The sequence below is a fragment of the Nanorana parkeri genome, unplaced genomic scaffold, assembly GCF_000935625.1.
Source record: "Nanorana parkeri isolate BGI_ZX_2015 unplaced genomic scaffold, ASM93562v1 scaffold1424, whole genome shotgun sequence".
NCBI classification, from domain to species: Eukaryota; Metazoa; Chordata; class Amphibia; order Anura; family Dicroglossidae; genus Nanorana; species Nanorana parkeri.
Window position 1 is genome coordinate 220930 of NW_017307692.1, and position 23326 is coordinate 244255.

A 23326-nucleotide genomic window follows, 5' to 3' on the forward strand; every position below is an offset into this window, starting at 1 on the left:
ATTCACTCAGCGTGCTCCTGATGTGAAGTGTGTGTGGGGGGGGGGCTCTGATGTGAAAGAAGGGAACTCGGTCAGTGAGCAGGATTCTGATATGAAAGGAGGGGGACTCTGTTGTGAATGGGGAACTCTGATGTGATTTGATTGGGGAGCTCTGATGTGAATGGGGGGGACTGTGATGTGATTGGGTGTGCTTTGATGTGAATGGGGAGACTCTGATGTGATTGGGGTGCTCTGATGTGAAACGGGGGATCCGATCTGAATGTGGGGGGGGGGCTCTGTTGTGATTGGGGACCTCTGATGCGAAACAGGGGCTTTGATGTGAATGGAGGGACTCTGATGTGATTGGGGAGCTTTGATGTGATTGGGGAGCTCTGATGCGAAATGGGGTCTCTGATATGAAGAGAGGACTCTGATGTAAATAGGGGGGACTCTGATGTGATTGGGGAGCTTTGATGTGAATGGGGGGTGGACTCTGATGTGATTGGGGAGCTCTGATGCAAAACGGGGGCTTTGATGTGAATGGGGGAACTCTGATGTGATTGTGGAGCTCTGATATGAAGGGAGCACTCTGATGTGAAAGGGAGCCCTGTGATGAAAGAGGGGAACTCTGATGTGTAAATGGGAAATTCTGATATAAAAGGAGGGGGGCTCATGATGTAGGACTTGTTTCCACCAGCCCAATGCGCTCATCGCACTGCCCCGTACCCGGAACACAAGGGATCACATACACAAAATTGGTCGCACATGACCATGTAGTAAAACAATGCCCTGCGCTCCAGTGCGGTACGATCGCAAAAAATTGTGCATGCACTACTGCCGCACTGGAGCGCAGGGCATTGTTTACCACGCAGTCCCGTGCGGCCGGTGGGGGGGCGTGTCTGCAGTGTCATTGACATGAATGGCACTGCCACGCCCCCTACTGCCTCAGAACACAAGAAGACTTTGTGTATGCGATCCCTTCTGTTCTGAGCACGGGACTGCATGATGAGCGCACGGGCTGGTGGGAACGAGCCCGTAAAGGGGAATTCTGAAGTGAAAGTGGTAGCTGTGATGGAAAGGGGACTCCTAATGTGAAGGGGGGACCCTTATGTAATTGGGGGACCCCACTTTTTTCTGTTTTTCGCATTGGGTCCCCCTTTAAAACCCATTCCAGACCCCACCTCAGATAATGTTCTTTTATGGATTTTGGAGGCCCCATGAGTACATTTGTGACTGGGGTGCCTTGGGGTTGTATATACTTTTTAGGGGGTGCCATGGCTGATAGAAGGTTGGGAAATGCTGTGCCGGGAAAGCCGGGCATGTCAGCAGCCTGTGATCACATGCTCTTCTACAGCACGTGCCTACGTGTGATCTGTAGAAGTATCGGAACCCAGGGGTGGATCCGTTCAGGTCCTGGTCTTAGAGTTGGACCCCGACTGTCGCTACCAGGTGCCATTTTAGAACAGCACTGGGACAAGTAGCCGCTTTCCCTGTTCCATTTCACTCACAACAGTTTAAGGAAATGCTCTGTGTATTTTAGATCAGATGTTAAACATTCTTGTTCCTGTTGACTTCTTGTTCCATGCAGATGGGCAATACAGATGGTGCAGCACAGAGAAAGGTTCCACATTCTCTCCAGATGGTGTGATAGAAGATGAAGACGTCACAAATGATTCTTCAGAAGAAAACCTTGTCGTGTACAATCCAGATCCATCATCGATTCCCTCTAAACACAAGGAGGGTCTTCCTGATCAGCTGCCTTCCATTACCGATCATACAGCAGGAGAAGAAGGTGAAACCTTCTTTTGTTCAGAGTGCGGGAAAGGTTTTACTGAGCTAGGAGGCCTCACTGCGCACCGGAGAACCCACGCAGCAGAGAAGCTGCATTCCTGTCCTGAATGCGGGAAGTGTTTTTCCACTAGGAAGGTTCTTATTAAACACCAAAGGACTCACACCGGGGAGAAGCCATATTCATGTCCCAGTTGTGGGAAATGTTTTACACAGAAGTCTTCACTTCTCACACACGAGAGAGTCCACACGGGAGAGAAGCCATATTCCTGCTCGGAGTGCGGCAAGTGTTTTTCGTTGTCTGCACATCTGGTTTTGCATGAGAGAACTCACACCGGAGAGAAACCATTTTCATGCCCTGAATGTGGGAAATGTTTTACGCAAAAATCAGCGGTGCTTACGCACCGGAGAACTCACACCGGACTGAAGCCATTTTCATGCTCCGAATGCGGAAAATGTTTCTCCCGGAAGACAGCGCTGATCACGCATCAGCGCGTGCACACGGGAGAGAAGCCGTATTCCTGTTCGGAGTGCGGGAAACGTTTTGGTGACAGATCGCATCTTATCCATCACGAGAAGACTCACATGTCCGAAAAGCCTTTTTCCTGTTTGCAATGCGGGAAGTCGTATACTCAGAGAGGGAATCTTATTTTACACCAGAGGACTCACTCTGGGGACAAGCCGTTCTCATGCCCCGAATGCGGGAAATGTTTTTCTCAGAAAAACCATCTTATTAGGCACCAGAGGTGCCACACGGGGGAGAAGCCGTTTTCCTGCACCGAATGCGGGAGATGTTTTTCGGAGAAGCGATATCTTATTTCCCACCAGTCGGGTCACACGGGGTTAAAGCCGTATTCATGTTCGGAATGCGGAAAATGTTTTACCGACAAATCGTATCTTGTCAAACACGTGAGAGTTCACACCGGTGAAAGCCCGTATTCGTGTGCCGAGTGCGGGAGATACTTTACCCATAAATCATCCCTGACTAAACACGAGCGAGGCCACACAGGCGTCCAGCCATACGTATGCTCTGATTGTGGGAAAAGTTTTACTGAGAGGCGGTACCTTATCTCACATCAGGCAGCACATACCGGAGTGAAACCCTTTTCCTGCCCAGTGTGCGGGAAGTGTTTTACCGATAGGTCATATCTTGCTATACATCAGATCATCCACACCGGCGATCGCCCGTATTCCTGTTCTGAGTGTGGGAAAGCGTTTACACAAAGGTCCAATCTGATTAGGCACGAGAGAGTCCACACAGGTGTCCAGCCGTATTCATGTGCTGAGTGCAGGAGACGGTTTACCCAGAAAATCGATCTGGTTAGGCATGAAAAAGTCCACAAACGACTCCGACCATTTTCATGTTCAGAATGTGGTCAGAGTTTTATTCACAGAGGGACTCTCATTTCACATCAGCTGACCCACATGGGGCAAAAGTCATAGTTCCGTTCCATCTACAGGAAATGCAAATCTGGCTGGTGACCACATGTGGGCAGAACCTTCTGGGAATGTCCGTCAAATCGGACCCCTACAGCTCTCACTGGTTCCCCCCTCTGACCTCCATGTCACTATTTTGTAATGGTGGAGGTCAGGGGGAGAGCTTCCTGTTTATTTCACCGGTGTCAGGCAGTACAGGGAAATAGCAATAATAAATACATTGATTAATGCATGAGGGAGATTTCTCCCCACTTCCTGCCTAGATAACAGGTGTCAAATGGAACAGGAAGTGAGGGAAAATCTTGACAGGAACTTGCATTTAAAACCTGACAGAGGTTCTACCCCTTCCCCAATCTTTCCAAGACTTAAAACAAAAAACAGATTTTGGCTTGGGTGAGGCTGTAAGGGATGGAAGCTAACAAAGGCTTGTTAATACTGTAATTGCTCTTCTTAATATTGTAATTGTTATAATGTATATTTATCAGAGTTATCTTGGTATGATTACCCAACCTATTCATCTACAAAACAGCGGAACTGTTTTGGAACCCGTGGAATAAAGAAATCCGAATATATAATGTGTCATTGTTTGGATAATAGCAAAGTCAATTTTCCATCTACATCCACCGTCAACTGCTAGCGGTCTTCCTCCACACATTGACTACTCGTCACTATCTCCGAGCAGGCAGCGCGGCCGGTGAGAACAGCAAGAACATCAACTACTCGTGTCCTAAGTTTAGTGGTTTGTGTGGGCAGGAGGTTGAAAGGGTTTCAACGGGAGAACAGAAACAGAGGAACACCTAACACTGCGCCTTTGTTTCCGGTCCCGCAGTGCTATATTGCCAGTAGCGCCTACAAAGTCCCCCCCCCCAAAGTCTGCGCCAGTGACAGCTGATGAACTTGCATTGCTTCTACTCTGCTGCCGAACACTTGGAAGCCGGTGGTAGTAACTTCCTACCCTGTGCTGAGCCCTCTCTGCATCCTCTGGACGCACCTCCTCTGTGCGTAGCAAGACTCCCATCTGGCCGCCTCTGCGCACTGCTACCATCTACGAGGCTTTGTTACACCTACAACGAGGGGCCCGACTACTCTGCGTGCCCACATCCCAGGTCAGAGGTCACACTTTCCACAGGAGCCATCCTCCCAGCCACCTTGTTCCCTTCAGCCATAGTACCCGCTTCCCATCTACCTCATCCCCCCTCAGGCACAGCAAAGTGTACTATGGACTACATCACCAGGAGCGTGATGAGGAGTAATTCCGAGTCCAGGAGAGACTCTGATGGGTAAATATACGGATTATATGAATTACTGTGTGATACTTACCCCTGCACTCTGTGAGTTACATACTCATGACCCCTGCACTCTGTGAGTTACATACTCATGACCCCTGCACTCTGTGAGTTACATACTCATGACCCCTGCACTCTGTGAGTTACATACTCATGACCCCTGCACTCTGTGAGTTACATACTCATGACCCCTGCACTCTGTGAGTTACATACTCATGACCCCTGCACGCTGTGAGTTACATACTCATGACCCCTGCACGCTGTGAGTTACATACTCATGACCCCTGCACTCTGTGAGTTACATACTCAGGACCCCTGCACGCTGTGAGTTACATACTCATGACCCCTGCACTGTGTATGTTACATACTCATGACCCCTGCACTCTGTAATCTACATACTCATGACCCCTGCACTCTGTAAGTTACATACACCCGACCCCTGCACTCTGTGAGTTACATACTCCTGACCCCTGCACTCTGTGAGTTACATACTCCTGACCCCTGCACTCTGAGTTACATACTCATGACCCCTGCACTCTGTAAGCTACATACTCATGACCCCTGCACTCTGTGAGTAATATACTCCTGACCCATACACTCTGAGTAATATACTCCTAAACCCTGCACTCTGTAAGTTGCATACTCCTGATCCCTGCAATGTATGTGTTACTTACTCCTGACCCATGCACTCTGTGAGCTACTTACTCCTGACCCCTGCACTCTGTTACTTACCCCTGCACTCTGTGTTACTTACCCCTGCACTCTGTATTACTTATTCCTGATCCCTGCACTCTGTGTGTTACTTACCCCTGATCCATGGAGTCTGTGAGTAACATACTCCTGACCCCTGCACCATGCATGCTACTCACTCCTGACCCCTGCACTACTCCTGACTTGTACACACCATGCAAAACATACTCCTGACCACTGCACTCCATACTCCTGACCCCTGCATGCTGTGAATTACATACTCCTGACCCCTGCACTACATACTCCTGACTTGTACACACCATGCAAAACATACTCCTGGCCCCTGCACTCTGTGAGTTACACATTCCAGACCCCTGTATGCTGTGCAATACATGCTCTTAACCCCCGAACTTCATTTGATACACACTCCTGACCCCTGCGCTCCATTTATTACACACTTTGGATGCACTTCATGAATTGCACACACCTGACCCCTGCATTCTGTACATTACCAACTCTTCACCAGACATTTCCTCTCACCTTCTCTGTGACTGCTACATATAATATTATATAATGTTCTATTGCTGTAATATTACTTCACAGTTCCTACATTAAACGTGTTTATAGAATATAATCTCCAGACATCCGAGCAAACAGAAATTATTCCAGACAACTGTTTGTAATCAGAGCCGACACTAGAGGGCGAGCGTCTGCCGTGTGAGGTGAAGAAATGTCCTCAGTGCTGACGGCAGCGGCCATTTTGTTGTAGACTATTGTTGGGAATGCAGGGGGAGGAGATCCAGTGGCGCCAGAATCCTGCAGTGTGCCAGGCTGGAGAGTGTGTGTCAAGTGAGGAGGAGGTAATAATGTCTTCTTAGAAGAGGGTCCCAACACTGTCTGTGAACTAGATGGAGGGATCATGTCATCTGAACAAATCCTCTTCTTCCTGCAAGTCCTCTGATGTGTATATTATTAGAAGGTGAGCTCCTCTGGGGACAGAGCAAGAGACGCAGGAGGTGGGTAATTGCCAGGTGCTGAGAGGGCCACGTGATTCTCAGTTTCAACACATTGCACTGTTTACTTTAAAAAAAAAACTTTATTGGAATTATACAAAGTGAACACTTAATTCAGGTCTCCGCCATCCAGTGCGCTGCGGAAAAGTGCGGAAGATGATATGTTGAGGTCCACAGAGAGTGCTGGGACCCCCTTCTCTATATAGTATGAAGGGTCCACCCTGACCAAGTATTATTCTGTTTTAAGACCTTTAGAAGGACACAGGGATCTCTAAAAGGACATCATGATGGAGAACCGGCCGCCCCTCACATCACCGGGTAAGAGGAGACTTTCATTTCTTGTAAAGGAGAGAACACATCCTCTGATATAAAGACATAGAAACAATGTATTCAGTCAGTGTGTGTGTTTCCTACAGATGGATCCAGGTGCGGAAACACCCCAGAGAGATGTCCCCGTCCTCTGTATTCCCGGGATTACACACAGGAACATCAGGAGATCGCTCAGACCTGTCCTCTGTATTCCCGGGATTCCACACAAGAACATCAGGAGATCCCTCAGACCTGTCCTCTGTATTCCCGGGATTCCACACAAGAACATCAGGAGATCCCTCAGACCCGTCCTCTGTATTCCCGGGATTCCACACAGGAACATCAGGAGATCCCTCAGACCCGTCCTCTGTATTCCCGGGATTCCACACAGGAACATCAGGAGATCCCTCAGACCCGTCCTCTGTATTCCCGGGATTCCACACAGGAACATCAGGAGATCCCTCAGACCCGTCCTCTGTATTCCCGGGATTCCACACAGGAACATCAGGAGATCCCTCAGGCCCGTCCTCTGTATTCCCGGGATTAGAGGAAGGACATGCGAGGATTAAAGAGGAGGAAATGACAATTAAAGAAGAGGAAGTTTCTTTCCAAGTCAACACAGGTAAGTAATCCGCTTTAAATGTAAGTGTGTGTCTATTATTGCCAAAAGTATTGGGACGCCGGCCTTTAGACGCACATGAACTTTAATGGCATCCCAGTCTTAGTCCGCAGGGTTCAGTATTGAGTTGGCTCCGCCCTTTGCAGCTATAACAGCTTCAACTCTTCTGGGAAGCACATGTTACATATCTCCGCGAACGTCGGAGTGAGAGCAATAATTTTAGGGCCATCAATCACTGATCACACTGAAGTCTAAACTGATGAGCGGTAAAAGCTTTTAAAGCGTCGACTATGGCCAATTTTGGGTATTCTAGTTTTTTGAGGTTTCACGCGTGCGCGCAATTTTAAGGCTTGACATGTTTGGTGTCTTTCTACCATCCATCAGAGTGCCCCCGTACATTGGCTGTCCTCATCCATCAGAGTGCCCCCGTACATTGGCTGTCCTCATCCATCAGAGTGCCCCCGTACATTGGCTGTCCTCATCCATCAGAGTGCCCCCGTACATTGGCTGTCCTCATCCATCAGAGTGCCCCCTTACATTGGATGTCCTCTTCCATCAGAGTACATTGTCTGTCCCAATAAGAGTGCCCCCCCTTTTTTTTGTATTTAATGTAAGGGGGCACTCTGATGGCAGCAACTAATGTAAGGGGGCACTCTGATGGCAGCAACTAATGTAAGGGGGCACTCTGATGGCAGCAACTAATGTAAGGGGGCACTCTGATGGCAGCAACTAATGTAAGGGGGCACTCTGATGAGGACAACTAATAAGTAATTGTCCTCATCAGAGTGCCCCCTTATACAGGTTGTCCCTAGAGTGCCCCTTTAATGCGGCTGTGCTGTCACTTTTTAACATGGAACCTGAGGAGCTAGGAGGCGGGAGTAGGAGGAGCCAGGAGGGCAGACTTTGGGCTGCAGGGGAGGACAGAAGATGATACTCTTCAGTCCTCCCTTAATGCTCTGCAGGGTGCAAAGCTGACATCATTGGTTGCTAGGAACGCTGCGTTCCTAGCAACCAATGACTGTGGAGGAATGGGGACCTGCGGCGTATCCAGACCGCGATCCGCCATTTAGGGACCCCTGCTATAGAGTGTCACTTGAGTGGCAGCTCCGTCTCTGCTGGGGCTGCTGACTTCACATCCAAGATGGCGGCACCCAGCAGCAGCAGTCTCGGGGATTTTGAATGTCTACACATGGGAGACTGGAGAAAGATACAAAGTAACACTGTTTACAAACATCCTTACATCTCTGTGTGTTTCCTACAGATGGATCCAGTAACAGAAACACCCCAGAGAGATGTCCCCGTCCCCTGTATTCCCGGGAATCCACACAGGAACATCAGGAGATCCCTCAGGAACATCAGGAGACCCCTCAGCAGAATCAGGTAGATGGGACTCCAAGTCTTGTAAAAGAATGCAGATCTATCAGTACAATCTGCCAATAAGTAAGTCATTGTATGTAATCACATCTAGCAGCTCACTTGAGGGTTGATTTATAAAGAATTTGGGGGCTGCCCACCCTGTGAATATCTTGAGAACATTCGTGTGTGTATGTGTTTGAATGTCCTAATTGCAATAGCACATTATGCCCACTAAAAGGCGATAAAGGGACATAGGAAATGAGCAGCTCCTGGTGTGAACAAGTCCTTTAAGTTTTGTTTTTTTATGTCATTCAGGATGAAAGCCACGGTGCTTTGAAAGCTGAAGTGAAAGAGGAAGCGGAAGAGCCGTCTATGGAGGGCAGTGAGCCGTGTAAGCAGGAGGAAATCCCTCCAGGGATCAGCACAGGTGAGGAATAAACACTCAATCCAGAGTCCCAGATTCTCCTTGTTCAGTCACTACAACAACTTCGCCACACATATTGGGTATCACCGTGCACACTGGAGTGAGAACAATTATTCTAGTCTAGGGATGCACCAATACCGTTTTTCCGGTTTTGAATACAAGTACTGATTATTTATTTTTTGGTACTCGCCGATACCGGAAATGAGTACCTCGCCCCCAGGTGACGAGGAAGCATGGAGCGGTCTATCTGGCCAATCGGGAAGCCAGGGGGTGGGTAATGACACGCCGCCCGTGTTCCTAATTGGCCTGCTTCTCTACCAATCAGAAAGCCGGACAGCAAGTCATTACTTGGCTTCCTGATTGGTTGGGAAGCCGGCTCCATGCTCCCTCCTCACCTGATGAGGAGGGAGCATGGAGTCGGCTTCCCAGCTAATTGGGAAGCTGGTCGGCGAGTCATTACACGGCGCCTGGCTTCCTGATTGGCCGTGAAGCCGACTCCATGCTACCTCGTCACCAGGTGACAAGGAAGCATGGAGCCGGCTTTCTGGCCAATCAGGAAGCCTGGGGGCGGGTAATGACTCCACGCCCGGCTTCCTAAATAGTCGGGAAGCTGGGCAGCGAGTTATTAACCCCTTCATGACTGAGGCCCTTTTTCCATTTTTTGCACCCATGTTATATTCAACATACGGCTTGCTGATTTTGGTCGGGAAGCCAGCTCCATGCTCCGTGGCCAATCAGGAAGCCAGGGGGTGAGTCATTACTCGCCCCTCAGGCTTCCCGATTAGTTGGGAAGCCAGCTCCATTCTCCCAAGGGACCGGGGAACATGGAGCCGGCCAATCGGGAAGCCGGGCAGTGTGTAATGACTCGCCGCCTGGCTCCCTGAAACCGGAAGTTCTGGTATCGGAGCATTTTGGGTGAGTATGAGCACTCGCCAAAATACTTAGTATCGGTACTGATACTAGTATCGGTGCATCCCTATTATTCACAGTTACTTCTAAATTGATGAGCTGTAAAGGCTTTTCAAGCATCAATAGACAATTTTGGGTACCGTAGGTTTTCACTGTTTCATAGGCACACATAGGTTTGAGGCTTGACATGTTTGGTATCTATTTACACAAATCGACCTCATCTTTTATATTTGACCAAAATTTGGGTGTTATATTAGGTGTGTACACTAAAACTCATATGAATGTATTTTTACTGAAAATTTGGGTTTGATAAACAGTTGTGCTAATATTGTGCGACATACAAAATTGCAGCTGTCACCATTTTATTCTCTATGGTCTCTGCTTTCAGGAAATATATCATTCTGGATACACTCCAGTATTTTGAAATATTATCGCTTGCAGTAGGGCTACCCCCACACTGCAAGGGTTACCTGCTCCATGTTCTTGCTCGTAGCCATATAAGGTCAGTGAGGAGCTCAGGTTCTGACCGGGTTCTGGTGGCGCTCCTTCCGAGTTCGGAGGAGGTCAGTTCAGAGCAGGTTCGGAGGCCAGATTTGGAAGGAGCTCCTTCTGGGTTTAGGGGAAAGTTAGTTCAGACCAGGTTTGGAAGGAGCTCCTTCTGGGTTTGGAGGAAGTCAGTTCAGACCAGGTTTGGAAGGAGCTCCTTCTGGGTCTGTGGAAGGTTAGTTAAGACCAGGTTTGGAAGGAGCTCCTTCTGGGTTTGGAGAAGATCAGTTCAGACCAGGTTTGGAGGGAGCTCCTTCTGGGTTTGGAGGAGCTCAGGTTTGGAAGGAGCTCCTGGGTTTGGGGAAGGTGAGTTCAGACCAGGTTTGGAAGGAGCTCCTTCTGGGTTTGGAGGAGGTCAGTTCAGACCAGGTTTGGAAGGAGCTCCTTCTGGGTTTAGGGGAAAGTTAGTTCAGACCAGGTTTGGAAGGAGCTCCTTCTGGGTTCAGGGGCGGTCAGTTCAGACCAGGTTAAAGGAGCTCAGGTTCTGACCAAGTTATGGATAAGCTCTAGCTTATATCATGAGTAATATCATGTGACATAAAAAATTGCAACTATCGCCACTTTATTTTCGAGGGTCTCTACTCAGGGTCTCTCCCTCTGGCAGTGACCGCTTATCTCCTCCTCCTCCCTCTGGCTGTGGTATGTCCCTCAGTGTCTTCACATCTAATAGACCTGTATTAGACATGATGACATCACAGGTCCTTAGGCCGCCGGAGCCCGGGGAGGAAGATGCTGCAGAGATTGGTCTAGCAGCTAGGTGTGACCGAGCATCAGGTGAGTGTATCATCTTAATTTTTGCTCCCTAGACAAAATAAGCGCTTAATAATGAGACCTAATAGAGACAATGAGGAAGGAGGGGCCACAAAATCAGATGACCGCCTATGGGTTAGGTAAATGTCTCACTTCCTATATCTCGCAGATGAAAGATTGGAAAATCCAGGCACGCCTCCAGACGTAGAAATGGAAGACGACGAAGTCACCTCCGACTCTTCAGATGAACGTCCCACCACCGCAGACCCATCCCCTCGCCGTGCATCTGGGCCATCAACACGCAGCAGGAGTCTTCCAAAGCCATCGCGTGCAAAGGTCGGCCGGCCTGCAGCCCAGAGGAAGAACGGAGAGTTCAAGTGTTACGAGTGCGGCAAATCTTTCCCCAAGATCGAGGAGCTTCTGTCGCACCAGAGAAAGCACACGGCCAAGCAGCACATGTGTCCGGAATGCGGGAAGTATTTTGCACGGAAGCCGTCGCTCATCAGGCATCAAAAGACTCACACGGGGGAGGAGCCGTTTCCCTGCTCGAAATGCGACAGGTGTTTCATCCTAAAAGCCAATCTTCTTTCGCACATGAGAACTCATCCTGGTGAGGAGCCTTTCTATATATTCTAAATGGGGAAATTCATTTTTAAGTTGAACTCCGGTCAAACAGCTACATAGACGGGAGCTGGTTTGCCTGACAAAGGATTTGTAGTTCTGACCAGCCAGTCCTGAGGTCTACACAGCTCTGCCACACCGCCCAGCCTGGAGACCTGACAGTAAATAAAGAATCAGTAGACTGATGAGCTTATCTCTCAGGTCATTCTGCTCTCTCCCCCTATCAGCAAGTCCCTTGTTAGAACAGGAGCACTGCTGAGTTCCTCCTTGCGCTGCTTCTCTCTCTCCCACAATGAGCTCTGCTGCACAAGGACTGCAAAAGGCTGTCACCAGGACACATTCAGGCATACTGCCTGCATTTCACAAAATTATTTTTATTGAAGTATTAACATATACAGATACTTTAAGTCTGTGTGTAAATAGGAGTGAGCTCAGGTTCGGACTGAACCTGAGCTCATGAAAACACGAACAGGTTCGGGAGAGCTCAGGTTTTGAACCAGGTCCAGAGGAGCTTAGGTGCGGGCTGGACCTGAGCTCATCCCTATTTACAATTAGCCGGCAGACACATAGGCCACCTGAATGACATCATGCCTGAAGTCCTGCGCATAAATGAAGGTCTGATTGCCCTCTGTACCTATTTCCTACATCCTATACTTGTTATATGTGCGGGGCTAGGGGTGCACTGATACCGGTTTTTCGATATCGAGTACCGATATTTTGCTTTCGGTACTCGCCGATACTCATACCGGTGCTTCCGCTGGCATGGAGCCGGCTTCCCGGGCAATCAGGAAGCCGAGCGGTGGGTAATGAAATGCCAGCTCCATGGTGTTTGGCCGGCTCGATTGTGATTGGCCCGGAAACCAACTTCCCAGCCAATCAGCATCAAGCCGGCTTCCCTGCCAATCAGGAAGCCGGTAGGTGAGTCATTACTTGACACCCAGGTTCCTGAATGCCCATGAAGCCAGCTCCATGTTCCCCTATGGCACTACCGGTCAGAGGAAATCTTCCTCTGACCGGAAGTTCTGGTATCGGAGCATTTGGGCAATATACGAGTACGCGCCCAAATACTCAGTATTGGCATCGGTGCAATATCAGCACTGATACTAGTATCGGTGCATCCCTAGCAAAAGCTTTCTGATCTAATGAGGAGCAGCACCCCGGAGCGCATTCTAGAAAGAGGGAGTAAGAAGTTTCTATCTGCACCAAAGGACACTAATATATACACAGGGAGGAATTTATCAAAGCTGGAGCAGACAGAAACTAGAGCAGATGCCCATGGAAACCAATCAGCTTCTCTTAAATCTGTTCAGTTAAGATTTGAAAATGAATAAGAGAAGCTGATTGGTTGCTATGCTCCAGATTTTTTATGATACAGTTTTGATAAATCCCCCTCACAGTATATAATATATATATTGCTATTTCCTATAAGGCCTCACATTGTCACCTCTCCCCCGACTATGCAAGAACATAATGCAGGCACGGTCTGACCTAGACCTCCTGTGAGTGTACATGCAAGGCATACTGGGATATGTAGTCCAAGGTCTGAGAGATGATTATGCAACCGTGTATATGGCCTTCACCAGTAGAACCTGAATGCAGTGGGGTGCAGAGGTGATGGGAAGAGGGAACTAAGGCAGAAGTCGATGTACTGTAATACACTTTGCTCTTGATTTAGTTTATCCTTTAAACCAAAATTGGTAATTCAATTGTTTAAATTCTAAATGTCTAGACCTGAAGGGTTCCAGTGGGGGGAGTCAGGAGCCATAAGCCTCTATTAGACTCCGCCTCTCCTCCTCACATCATGTCATTGTGTGTTACCAGCCAAGAGACACGACCAGTCTCCCCCCCACACACACTCTCTGGGGTCTCTCATACATCTCAGTACATCTTTATTCACAGATCCCTGAAACTCCTCTGTCCTCTATCAGTAGACAGTAATGGGGGGACGGAATGTGTTTAGTGGGGGGAGTCAGGAGCCATCAGCCTCTATTAGACTCCGGCTCTCCTCCTCACATCATGTCATTGTGTGTTACCAGCCAAGAGACATGACCAGTCTCCCCCCCACACACTCTCCCTGGGGTCTCTCATACATCTCAGTACATCTTTATTCACAGATCCCTGAAACTCCTCTGTCCTCTATCAGTAGACAGTAATGGGGGGACGGAATGTGTTTAGTGGGGGGAGTCAGGAGCCATCAGCCTCTATTAGACTCCGGCTCTCCTCCTCACATCATGTCATTGTGTGTTACCAGCCAAGAGACATGACCAGTCTCCCCCCCACACACTCTCCCTGGGGTCTCTCATACATCTCAGTACATCTTTATTCACAGATCCCTGAAACTCCTCTGTCCTCTATCAGTAGACAGTAATGGGGGGACGGAATGTGTTTAGTGGGGGGAGTCAGGAGCCATCAGCCTCTATTAGACTCCGGCTCTCCTCCTCACATCATGTCATTGTGTGTTACCAGCCAAGAGACATGACCAGTCTCCCCCCCACACACTCTCCCTGGGGTCTCTCATACATCTCAGTACATCTTTATTCACAGATCCCTGAAACTCCTCTGTCCTCTATCAGTAGACAGTAATGGGGGGCCGGAATGTGTCTAGTGGGGGGAGTCAGGAGCCATCAGCCTCTATTAGACTCCGGCTCTCCTCCTCACATCATGTCATTGTGTGTTACCAGCCAAGAGACGTGACCAGTCCCCCCCAACACACACTCTCTCTGGGGTCTCTCATACATCTCAGTACAGGAGGATTCACTCTCATCTTTGTTTACAGACTCCAAAGATACCAGAACCACTCAGAGAGACGTCCGAACAGAGAAGGAGGCAGAGGTGCGACTGCAGACTAAAAAGAAAGCAATCCCTCCGGAGATCAGCACAGGTGAGGAATAATATGCCTAAGGAATACATACTGTCTTGCTTGAGGTTTATTCTTGTCAATAACTTCTTTCTATTTGAAAACCAGATGTTTCTACAGATTAAGGGAAAGCTATAGGCAGCTCAGCCGCACCATCCTTTGCAAACCTCTTCATGGGCTACCTTGAAGAAGTCTTCACATACCCCTCACACATGTTCCTTACACATGTCAGGTTCTGGACCCGCTATATTGATGATATTTTCATCATCTGGCAGGGTGAGGTATCCACATTCCGATCCTCCAGCGCTGACGGGCGGGGGCGGGTACAGCTGGCACTGCCTCTAGATAGGTAGAGCCAGCTGTCACTCACGCAGCTTGGTGGATCTCGACAGTAAAGTCGGGGTCCGTCCCAGCTGCGGCGTCTCAGCATACCGCGAGCTGTAGTTCGCGGTATACTGAGCTTTGGGTGACGGGAGGACGCTAGTTTGTGTCCTCCCGTTACTTTTAGGAGAACTATGGGGAAAAGCCCTGACCCCGTAGTTCTCCTTTAAGACGGCACCTTTACCGGTTTACCAGTGTAGCAAAACCTTAAGGGACCACCTGGTACAAGCAGACCCCAGGACCAGATACCAACCAAAACCCTTTAAGATTTCACATCGCACGGGCTGCTACAAATGCTTTCATTGCGATATCTGCAGTGCATTCATGACTGGTGAGACATTCTCACATCCGTACAGTGGCAAGAGATATTGTATCAAGGGCAGGGTGGATAAAAATCGATAATTTTTTTAAAAAAAATCAGATTTATTTAATTTAAATGTGATTTTTTTTTTTAATCACAATTTTTTTAACCACCTTCTGTCCATGGCCGTTTGTGAACGGCCGGACGGGAGTCTGCTAGGAGCGGGAGGGCGTCTTAAGACGTCCTGCCCCTCCCCCCTCTCGTGTGCGGCACTCGGCGCGCACACGAGAGGGAAAACTGTGAGCATGTAAACAGCCAGCCATGGCTGTTTACATACAAGCGATCAGGAGACGCCCGATACGTCTGCCCCCAAAAAATGGTATGAAATTCGTATCAGTACAGCATTGCATGACGGAATAAACGTCAGTCAAAGTACCGCAGCGCTGAACACTGAAAAATGGCCTGGATGGGAAGGGGGTATAAACACCCCGGTCAGCAAGTGGTTAATAGAATGCTTTTGGAGTAAAAAAAAATCTATCTAAAGATAGTTTTCTATTTCAGATACATGAATAATTTTGTTTATTCAGCATGAAATGGAGCTTAGTTATGTAGCATGAGGCTGTATATTCTGCAATATTTACTGTATATACTCGAGTATAAGCCCTCGGCTTATACTCGAGTCAGCGTCTCGAGAACTGAGGAAAGTGAGTACGCTGGTCAGGTTCTAAGGCATCAAGGTTGTTGTATCTGTCAGGAGGTGTTATTGTTATGGACTGCGCTGTAAATTCATCATCAAAGTATCTCGTGTCAATTTGTGAGGTCTGAAAGCTCTATTTATGTGCGATGAACAGCGCACATACATAGGCTTGTTGGCTGCACAGTGACTGCCAGTGATTGGCTTGGCACTGTGCTGTTGGCAGGGGGCGGGTCCAGAGGCAGAAGCGCCGCTCGGTGCAGGCTGAAGAGAAGAGATAAGGTAAGGGGCCTGAATGGAAAGGGTAAAATCCTTATGGAAAGCAGGATCTGCCCAGGGATTGTGGAAATATTGTATCCTCTCTGTCGGGGGAATGGTATATGTGGAGAGGGAGTTGCCATCTGCAAGTTTCCCTCAGCTAAAAACACGAAAACAGCTAGGAAGCCGGGACACCTGAGGAAAAGAGCTATGGGTTGTGGCTGCTTAAAATGTATGTCAAGGCAACATTTAAAAAAAAAGCTAAAATATTATTCATACAGTACATCTATGCCTGTGTTCTTGCTATATCATACCTGTGTTCTGGCTACAATGCCTGTGTTCTGGCTACAATGCCTGTGTTCTAGCTACAATACCTGTGTACTGGCTGCATACTGTGTTACTGGCTGCAATATACCCCACTTATGACGCTGAGCTGTATACTCCTTACACAATATGTGGAATACAGGGCATGGAGTGGGTGGATTCTATAAGGAGTGGGGCTTATGAGAAGTAAGAGGGGTCAAAAAAGATGGCGCCCCCCCATCCTAAAAATTCTTTTTTTTTATCCTATTAGAAATGGATCCCAATATCGCTACTTCTAATCCTGGACCAAAACAAAAACGCAGGTCATACGAAGCTGGTTTAAAACTTAAGGTTGTGTCAAGAGCAGAAGAAAGCAATAACAGTATTGCAAGTAGGGAATTTTGTGTTGACGAAAAACAAGTAAGGGAGTGGCGGAAAATGAAAGCTGACTTGGAAAAGATTCCAAAGGCAAAAAAAGCTCGACGTGGTTTAACGACTTCATATGGGGCTCTAGAGACTGAATTGCATAAATGGGTTATGGAGTGTCGTCAAAATGGTTACTGTGTAACACGCATGGGAATTCGCTTACGTGCCCTTCAAATGGCTAAAGATGACAAATTTAAAGCACCAGGCACTGAAAATTTTGTTGCATCAGCAGGATGGTGTACCCGCTTCATGAATAGGTTTGCCCTATGTTTGCGGCAAAGAACGAAGATTTCACAGAAGTTGCCAAAAGACCTTGATGAAAAAGTGATGTCATTTCATTCATTCATCATAAAACAAAGAAGGATCCATAACTATGACCTGGGAGATATTGGGAATATGGATGAAACGCCTATGACCTTTGATCTTCCAAGCAACAGAACTGTGGCAAGTTTGGGAGACAAAACTATTTTACTAAGAACCACAGGAAATGAAAAAAACCATTTCACAGTCGTTCTGTCATGTTTGGCTAATGGAACTAAGCTGCGGCCTGTCATTATTTTTAAAAGAAAGACCTTGCCTAAAAAGGTCAAATTCCCACCACGAATTATAGTGCGTGCACAAATTAAAGGCTGGATGGATGAAGACGGAACAAAAAAATGGCTGGAAGAAGTTTGGAACGGACGACCAGGAGCAACCTTAAAGAAAAAACCATCATTGCTAGTTTGGGATATGTTCAGAGCCCACGCATCTGATGACATAAAAAAATGTGCAAAGTCTTCTCAAGTTACTTTGGCAGTTATTCCAGGTGGGCTTACATCGGTATTGCAGCCCCTAGATGTGTGTTTAAATAAACCTTTCAAAGACCGTGTGCGAAAGATGTGGCATGAACGGATGTCCTCTGGTCAAGCTCGACTGACAAAAGCTGGAAATCTGAGGAAGCCAGACATAGAATTGATAGCACGGTGGGTTCGTGATGCATGGGAAGAGATTCCAGAGGACCTGGTGCAACGCGCCTTCAAGAAATGCGGCATTAGTAATGCTATGGATGGCAGTGAAGACAGCGCTTTGTATGAGAACGACAGCAGTGATGGTGATGACTGTGAGCTCAGTGATGATGACAATGTCTATGCTGATAACCTCACACCAGCTGAAGCTGTTTGGACATACAGATGATGAGGAGGAGAACTCCAGTTTTGAAGGATTTTAGCTCTTGTGTGTTAGCTTGGTTGCTGATTGAGCTAAGGTTGTTGTACTTTTAAAGTTACGGTATTTTCGATACCATATTGTTTTTGTTGACCCCCTTTTCCACTTACAGAGCTAGGTTATTGTTTTTCTTTGAAATAAATATTCATGTAATTTTATTGGTATCTATCTTCATTTTTTACATTTACCAGTAGCTGCCTCATTTCCCACCCTAGGCTTATACTCGAGTCAATATTTCCCCCCAGTTCTTTGTGGTAAAATTAGGTGCCTCGGCTTATATTCGGGTCGGCTTATACTCGAGTATATACGGTACATTTTTGGTAAACTCATAGTATTGGGCCCCTCCAAATCATTGGATTCAGGTGTTCCAATCCCCTCCATGGCCACAGGTGTATAGGATGAGGCACCTCGGCATGCAGACGCTTCTACAATCATTTGTGAAAGAATGGGTCGCTCTCAGTGACTACAAGTGTGGTACCGTGATAGGTTGTCACCTGTGCAATAAGTCCATCCGTGAAATCTCCTGGCTACTAAATATTCCGCGGTCACCTGTTAGCGGAGTTTGGGGTGGAGGAACGTGATTGGCCTGCACAGAGTCCCGGCCTCAACCCGATAGAACACCTTTGGGATGAATGAGAGCGGAGACTGCGAGCACGGCCTTCTCCTCCAACATCAGTACCGGACCTCACAAATGGTCCAACATTCCCATAGACACACTCCTAAACCTTGTGGACGCCTTCCCAGAAGAGTTTAAGCTGTTATAGCTGCAAAGGGCGGAGCCAACCCAACACTGAACCCTACGGACTAAGACTGGGGTGCCATTAAAGTTCATGTGCGGGTAAAGGCCGGCGTCCCAATACTTTTGGCAATATAGTGTAATTTGTTTATTCAGTTACTAAACATTGATGTTTCAGCAAATACAAGAATATGTAATGACGTTATTGTTTTAATTAAATAAAATGATTTGAGTAGTTCTCCAACTATGTGTGATTAACCTGTCAACCTAAAATCGGTTCCGATATCGCTGTTTTACTAACCTGACCGCTTATTATTCTAAAATAGGAAACCTTCATTTTGTTTGCAAATATTAATAATAAAGATTCTTACTACATGCAAGAATGAGTCCTTAAATTTAAAGAGCACCTAGTGGGCATCAACTCCCCTGCTGCATGCCACGCCCCTCACCTTGTTGTGTCACTGCCGCATCACCAGCCGTCCCATTAAAGTGAAGGGGACTGTCGGTGAGTCAACAGCGGTTCAGAGGAAGAGCCGCTGCAGGACAGAGTTAAAAATGTTTATTTCAATCGACTTGATTTAAATGAAATGCACCCTGAGTTCTGCGCATAAATTAGATGGTCTGATTGCCCTCTGTACCTATTTCCCATATCCTATATTTTTTACATATGCGAGAGCTTTCCGATCCGCCACTGGGGCGCATTCTAGTAGGAGGGAGTGAGGCGTTTCTGCCAGCGACAGAGGACACTTGGGTATATATCAGACAGATAGCAGACAGAAACTAGAGCAGTTGCCCATGGCAACCAATCAGCTTCTCTTAAATCTGTTCAGTTAAGATTTGAAAATGAATAAGAGAAGCTGATTGGTTGCTATGCTCCAGATTTTTTATGATACAGTTTTGATAAATCCCCCTCACAGTATATAATATATATATTGCTATTTCCTATAAGGCCTAAAACTGTCACCTCTCCCCCGACTAAACAAGAACATAATGCAGGCACGGTCTGACCTAGACCTCCTGTGAGTGTACATGCAAGGCATACTGGGATATGTAGTCCAAGGTCTGAGAGATGATTATGCAACAGTGTATATGGCCTTCGCCTGTAGAACTTGAATGCAGAGGGGTGCAGAGGTGATGGGAAAAGGGAACTAAGGCAGAAATCGATATACTGTAATACACTTTGCTCTTGATTTAGTTTATGTTTTACACCAAAATTGGTAATTAAATGGTTTAAATTCTAAATGTCTGAAGGGTTCCAGTGGGGGGAGTCAGGAGCCATCAGCCTCTATTAGACTCCGCCTCTCCTCACGTCATGTCATTGTGTGTTACCAGCCAAGACACGTGACCAGTCTCCCCTCACACACACTCTCTGGGGTCTCTCATACATCTCACTACAGGCGGATTCACTCTCATCTTTATTCACAGACCCTGAAGACACCAGAACCACTCAGAGAGATGTCCGAACAGAGAAGGAGGCAGAGGTGCGAATGCAGACTAAAAAGAAAGCAATCCCTCCGGAGATCAGCACAGGTGAGGAACACTAAAGCCAGCAGATTCTCCTTGTTCAGTCACTATAGCAATCTTATCTTCTCCCCCCTCCTTTGTCAGTAGACAGTAATGGGGGGACGGAATGTGTTTAGTGGGGGGTGTCAGGAGCCATCAGCCTCTATTAGACTCCGGCTCTCCTCACATCATGTCATTGTGTGTGACCAGTCCCCCCCCACACACTCTCTCTGGGGTCTCATACATCTCAGTACAGGGGGCATCAATCTCTTCTTCTCCCCCGTCCTCTGTCAGTAGACAGGAATGGGGGGACGGAATGTGTTTAGTGGGGGGAGTCAGGAGCCATCAGCCTCTATTAGACTCCGGCTCTCCTCCTCACATCATGTCATTGTGTGTTACCAGCCAAGAAACGTGACCAGTCTCCCCCCCACACACACTCTCTGGGGGGTCCTCAGCCTCCATTCTGGAGGACATGTAAAGAGCAGGTAATCATGCAAGTAAAAAGAGATCCTGAAAGTCAATATATAGCATTTGTGAGCATACTTGGATGCTTTAGGATGGGATTATGAAGGTTTTTGCTGCAATGGAGGGACTTTAGACCAGGAGTGGGCAACCTTGCCACTCCAGCTGTTTTGGAACTATAAGTCCCATGCGGCATTTCAAGACTCGTAACAGCCACTGGCATGACTCCCAGAGGCCTCTGCCTAATGGGATTTGTAGTTTTGCCACAGTTGCCTACCCTGTCGATCATTAGCAGGTTAAGTCTGAGAATTAGTTTTTATTTAAGGTGCAACTGAAGCCAAAGTTCTTTATTTTAGTTTTGGGTAGAGTGGGGAGGGCTTAGAACCCCTGTCAGGTCTTTATTGCTGTGCGTTTCAGACATTTGTCAGCAGCGTTGATGGGTGGTATTGGCGAGCTTAACATCACAGACTTAACCACCTTTTATATAACCAGTTTGGTGACAAGAGTGACATTGGGCCCTCTAACTTTTTCATTCCCTGTCGTGTCTTATTTTACACAGACACAGAAAAGCATTCCTTTACACCTCCAACACAAGGACCCAAAGATGAGGATGTCACTACCAGTTCATCTAAAGAAAACGCCATTACCCCAAATCTCCCTCCAGCACCTCCCCGTGCTGATCCATCACCTGCCGCCCCAGCAAATGGAGCGGTTATCCCTGATCATTCACGTACCATCACCCAAAAACCAGCTCCGAGCGGTGTTGAAACACTCTCGTGTTACCAGTGCGGAACATTTTTCGGCACCATAAAGAAACTCCTATCTCACCAAAGAACCCACCGCAAGAAAAAGTCCCACGACTGCTCAGAGTGCGGGAAAAGCTTTCCCTTCCGGACAGCGCTTATTTCGCACCTGCGAAGCCACACCGGAGAGAAGCCGTTTTCCTGCACCGAATGCGGGAAGTGTTTCAGCCAGAAGTCGTCAGTTACCACACACATGAGGATCCACACGGGGGAGAGGCCGCACGTCTGCGCAGAGTGCGGGATGGGTTTTACCGAGTCAAGATTGCTGCGTATACACCAGCGGAATCACACCGGCGAAAAGCCGTTCTCCTGCGGCGAGTGTGGGAGGAGCTTTAAACGCAGGTCCGTACTCATCGCCCACCAGAGACTCCACACAGGGGAGATGCCGTATGCCTGCTCCGAGTGTGGAAAACGGGCTGCGCAGAGGTCAACTCTGATTGCGCATGAAAGAGTTCACACGGGGGAGAGGCCCTATTCCTGTACGGTGTGTGGGAAGGCTTTTAGCTTAAAAAGAAACCGCGATGTACACCTGAAAACCCAGCACCAAGGTGTAACGTGCGGAAGAAACATGACAACGCCTTACTGAAAAGTCAAATGGAGGAGGTCGTATCGATTCTTGTTCTGAATGGGGGAAATATTTTTCCAGAAGACTGTTAACCACTTGAGTCCCCAGTGCTGGTTTAAAATGGTGCCGGGAAAGCAGCCAGTCCTCCCAGCGCCATTTTAATACGAAACTGGGAATAAGCGGCTCCTGCAGGTCCCAGCCAGGGATTAGACTGGAAGTGCCGGCTGTCAATGACAGCACCACACCCACAAGCTGAAGTGATCAGCTCCTGGGCTTTCCATGCTTCTATAGATTGTTCCTTGGGAGCGAACTGTACAAACACTTTCCCCTAGTGTTTACAATGTGACTGTAGCTGGCATCACAGCATTTCCTGTCAGTACCAAGGTTCAGGCAGAGCTGTAGCAGCTCTGTCCAGCCTTTCCCTTCAGCACTAGTTCACTGCTATAGTTGTCTATTGCTGGATGTACTGGATGCCACTAATAGATCACAATTAGAAGTGAACTACAGCTGCATGGGGGGAAAAGTGTACAAAAATAATCTCTCTGATCTCTCCCCCTCTCTCTGATCTCTTCCTCTCTCTGATCTCTTCCTCTCTCTGATCTCTCCCCCTCTCTCTGATATCTTCCTCTCTCATATCTCTCTCTCTCTCTCTCTCTCTCTCTCTCTGGTCTTTCTCTCTCTCTCTGGTCTTTCCCTCTCTCTCTCTCTGATCTTTCTCTCTCTCTCTCTGATCTTTCTCTCTCTCTCTCTCTCTGATCTCTTCCCCTCTCTCTCTGATCTCTTCCCCTCTCTCTCTGATCTCTTCCTCTCTCTCTCTCTCTCTGATCTCTCTCTCTCTCATCTCTTCCTCTCTCTCTGATCTCTCCCCCTCTCTCTGATCTTTCCCTCTCTCTCATCTCTCTCTCTCTCTCTCTCTCTCTCTCTCTCTCTCTCTCTCTCTCTCTCTCTCTCTCTCTCTCTCTCTCTCTCTCTCTCTCTCTCTCTCTCTCTCTCTCTCTCTCTCTCTCTCTCTCTCTCTCTCTCTCTCTCTCTCTCTCTCTCTCTCTCTCTCTCTCTCTCTCTCTCTCTCTCTCTCTCTCTCTCTCTCTCTCTCTCTCTCTCTCTCTC

The 23326-nt window shown here is 47.8% G+C and overlaps 1 protein-coding gene across 1 annotated transcript in view; it reads left to right on the forward strand.

Annotated features, from left to right (window-relative positions):
* LOC108798172 (zinc finger protein 260-like) overlaps nucleotides 1–22240 on the forward strand; it is a 28687-nt gene extending 6447 nt beyond the window's left edge. Inside the window, 2 exon segments of the mRNA XM_018569904.1 lie at nucleotides 1849–3030; nucleotides 21698–22240. Of these exon segments, the coding sequence (XP_018425406.1) occupies nucleotides 1849–3030; nucleotides 21698–22240 (1725 nt within the window).
* The last annotated feature ends 1086 nt before the right edge of the window (nucleotides 22241–23326 follow it).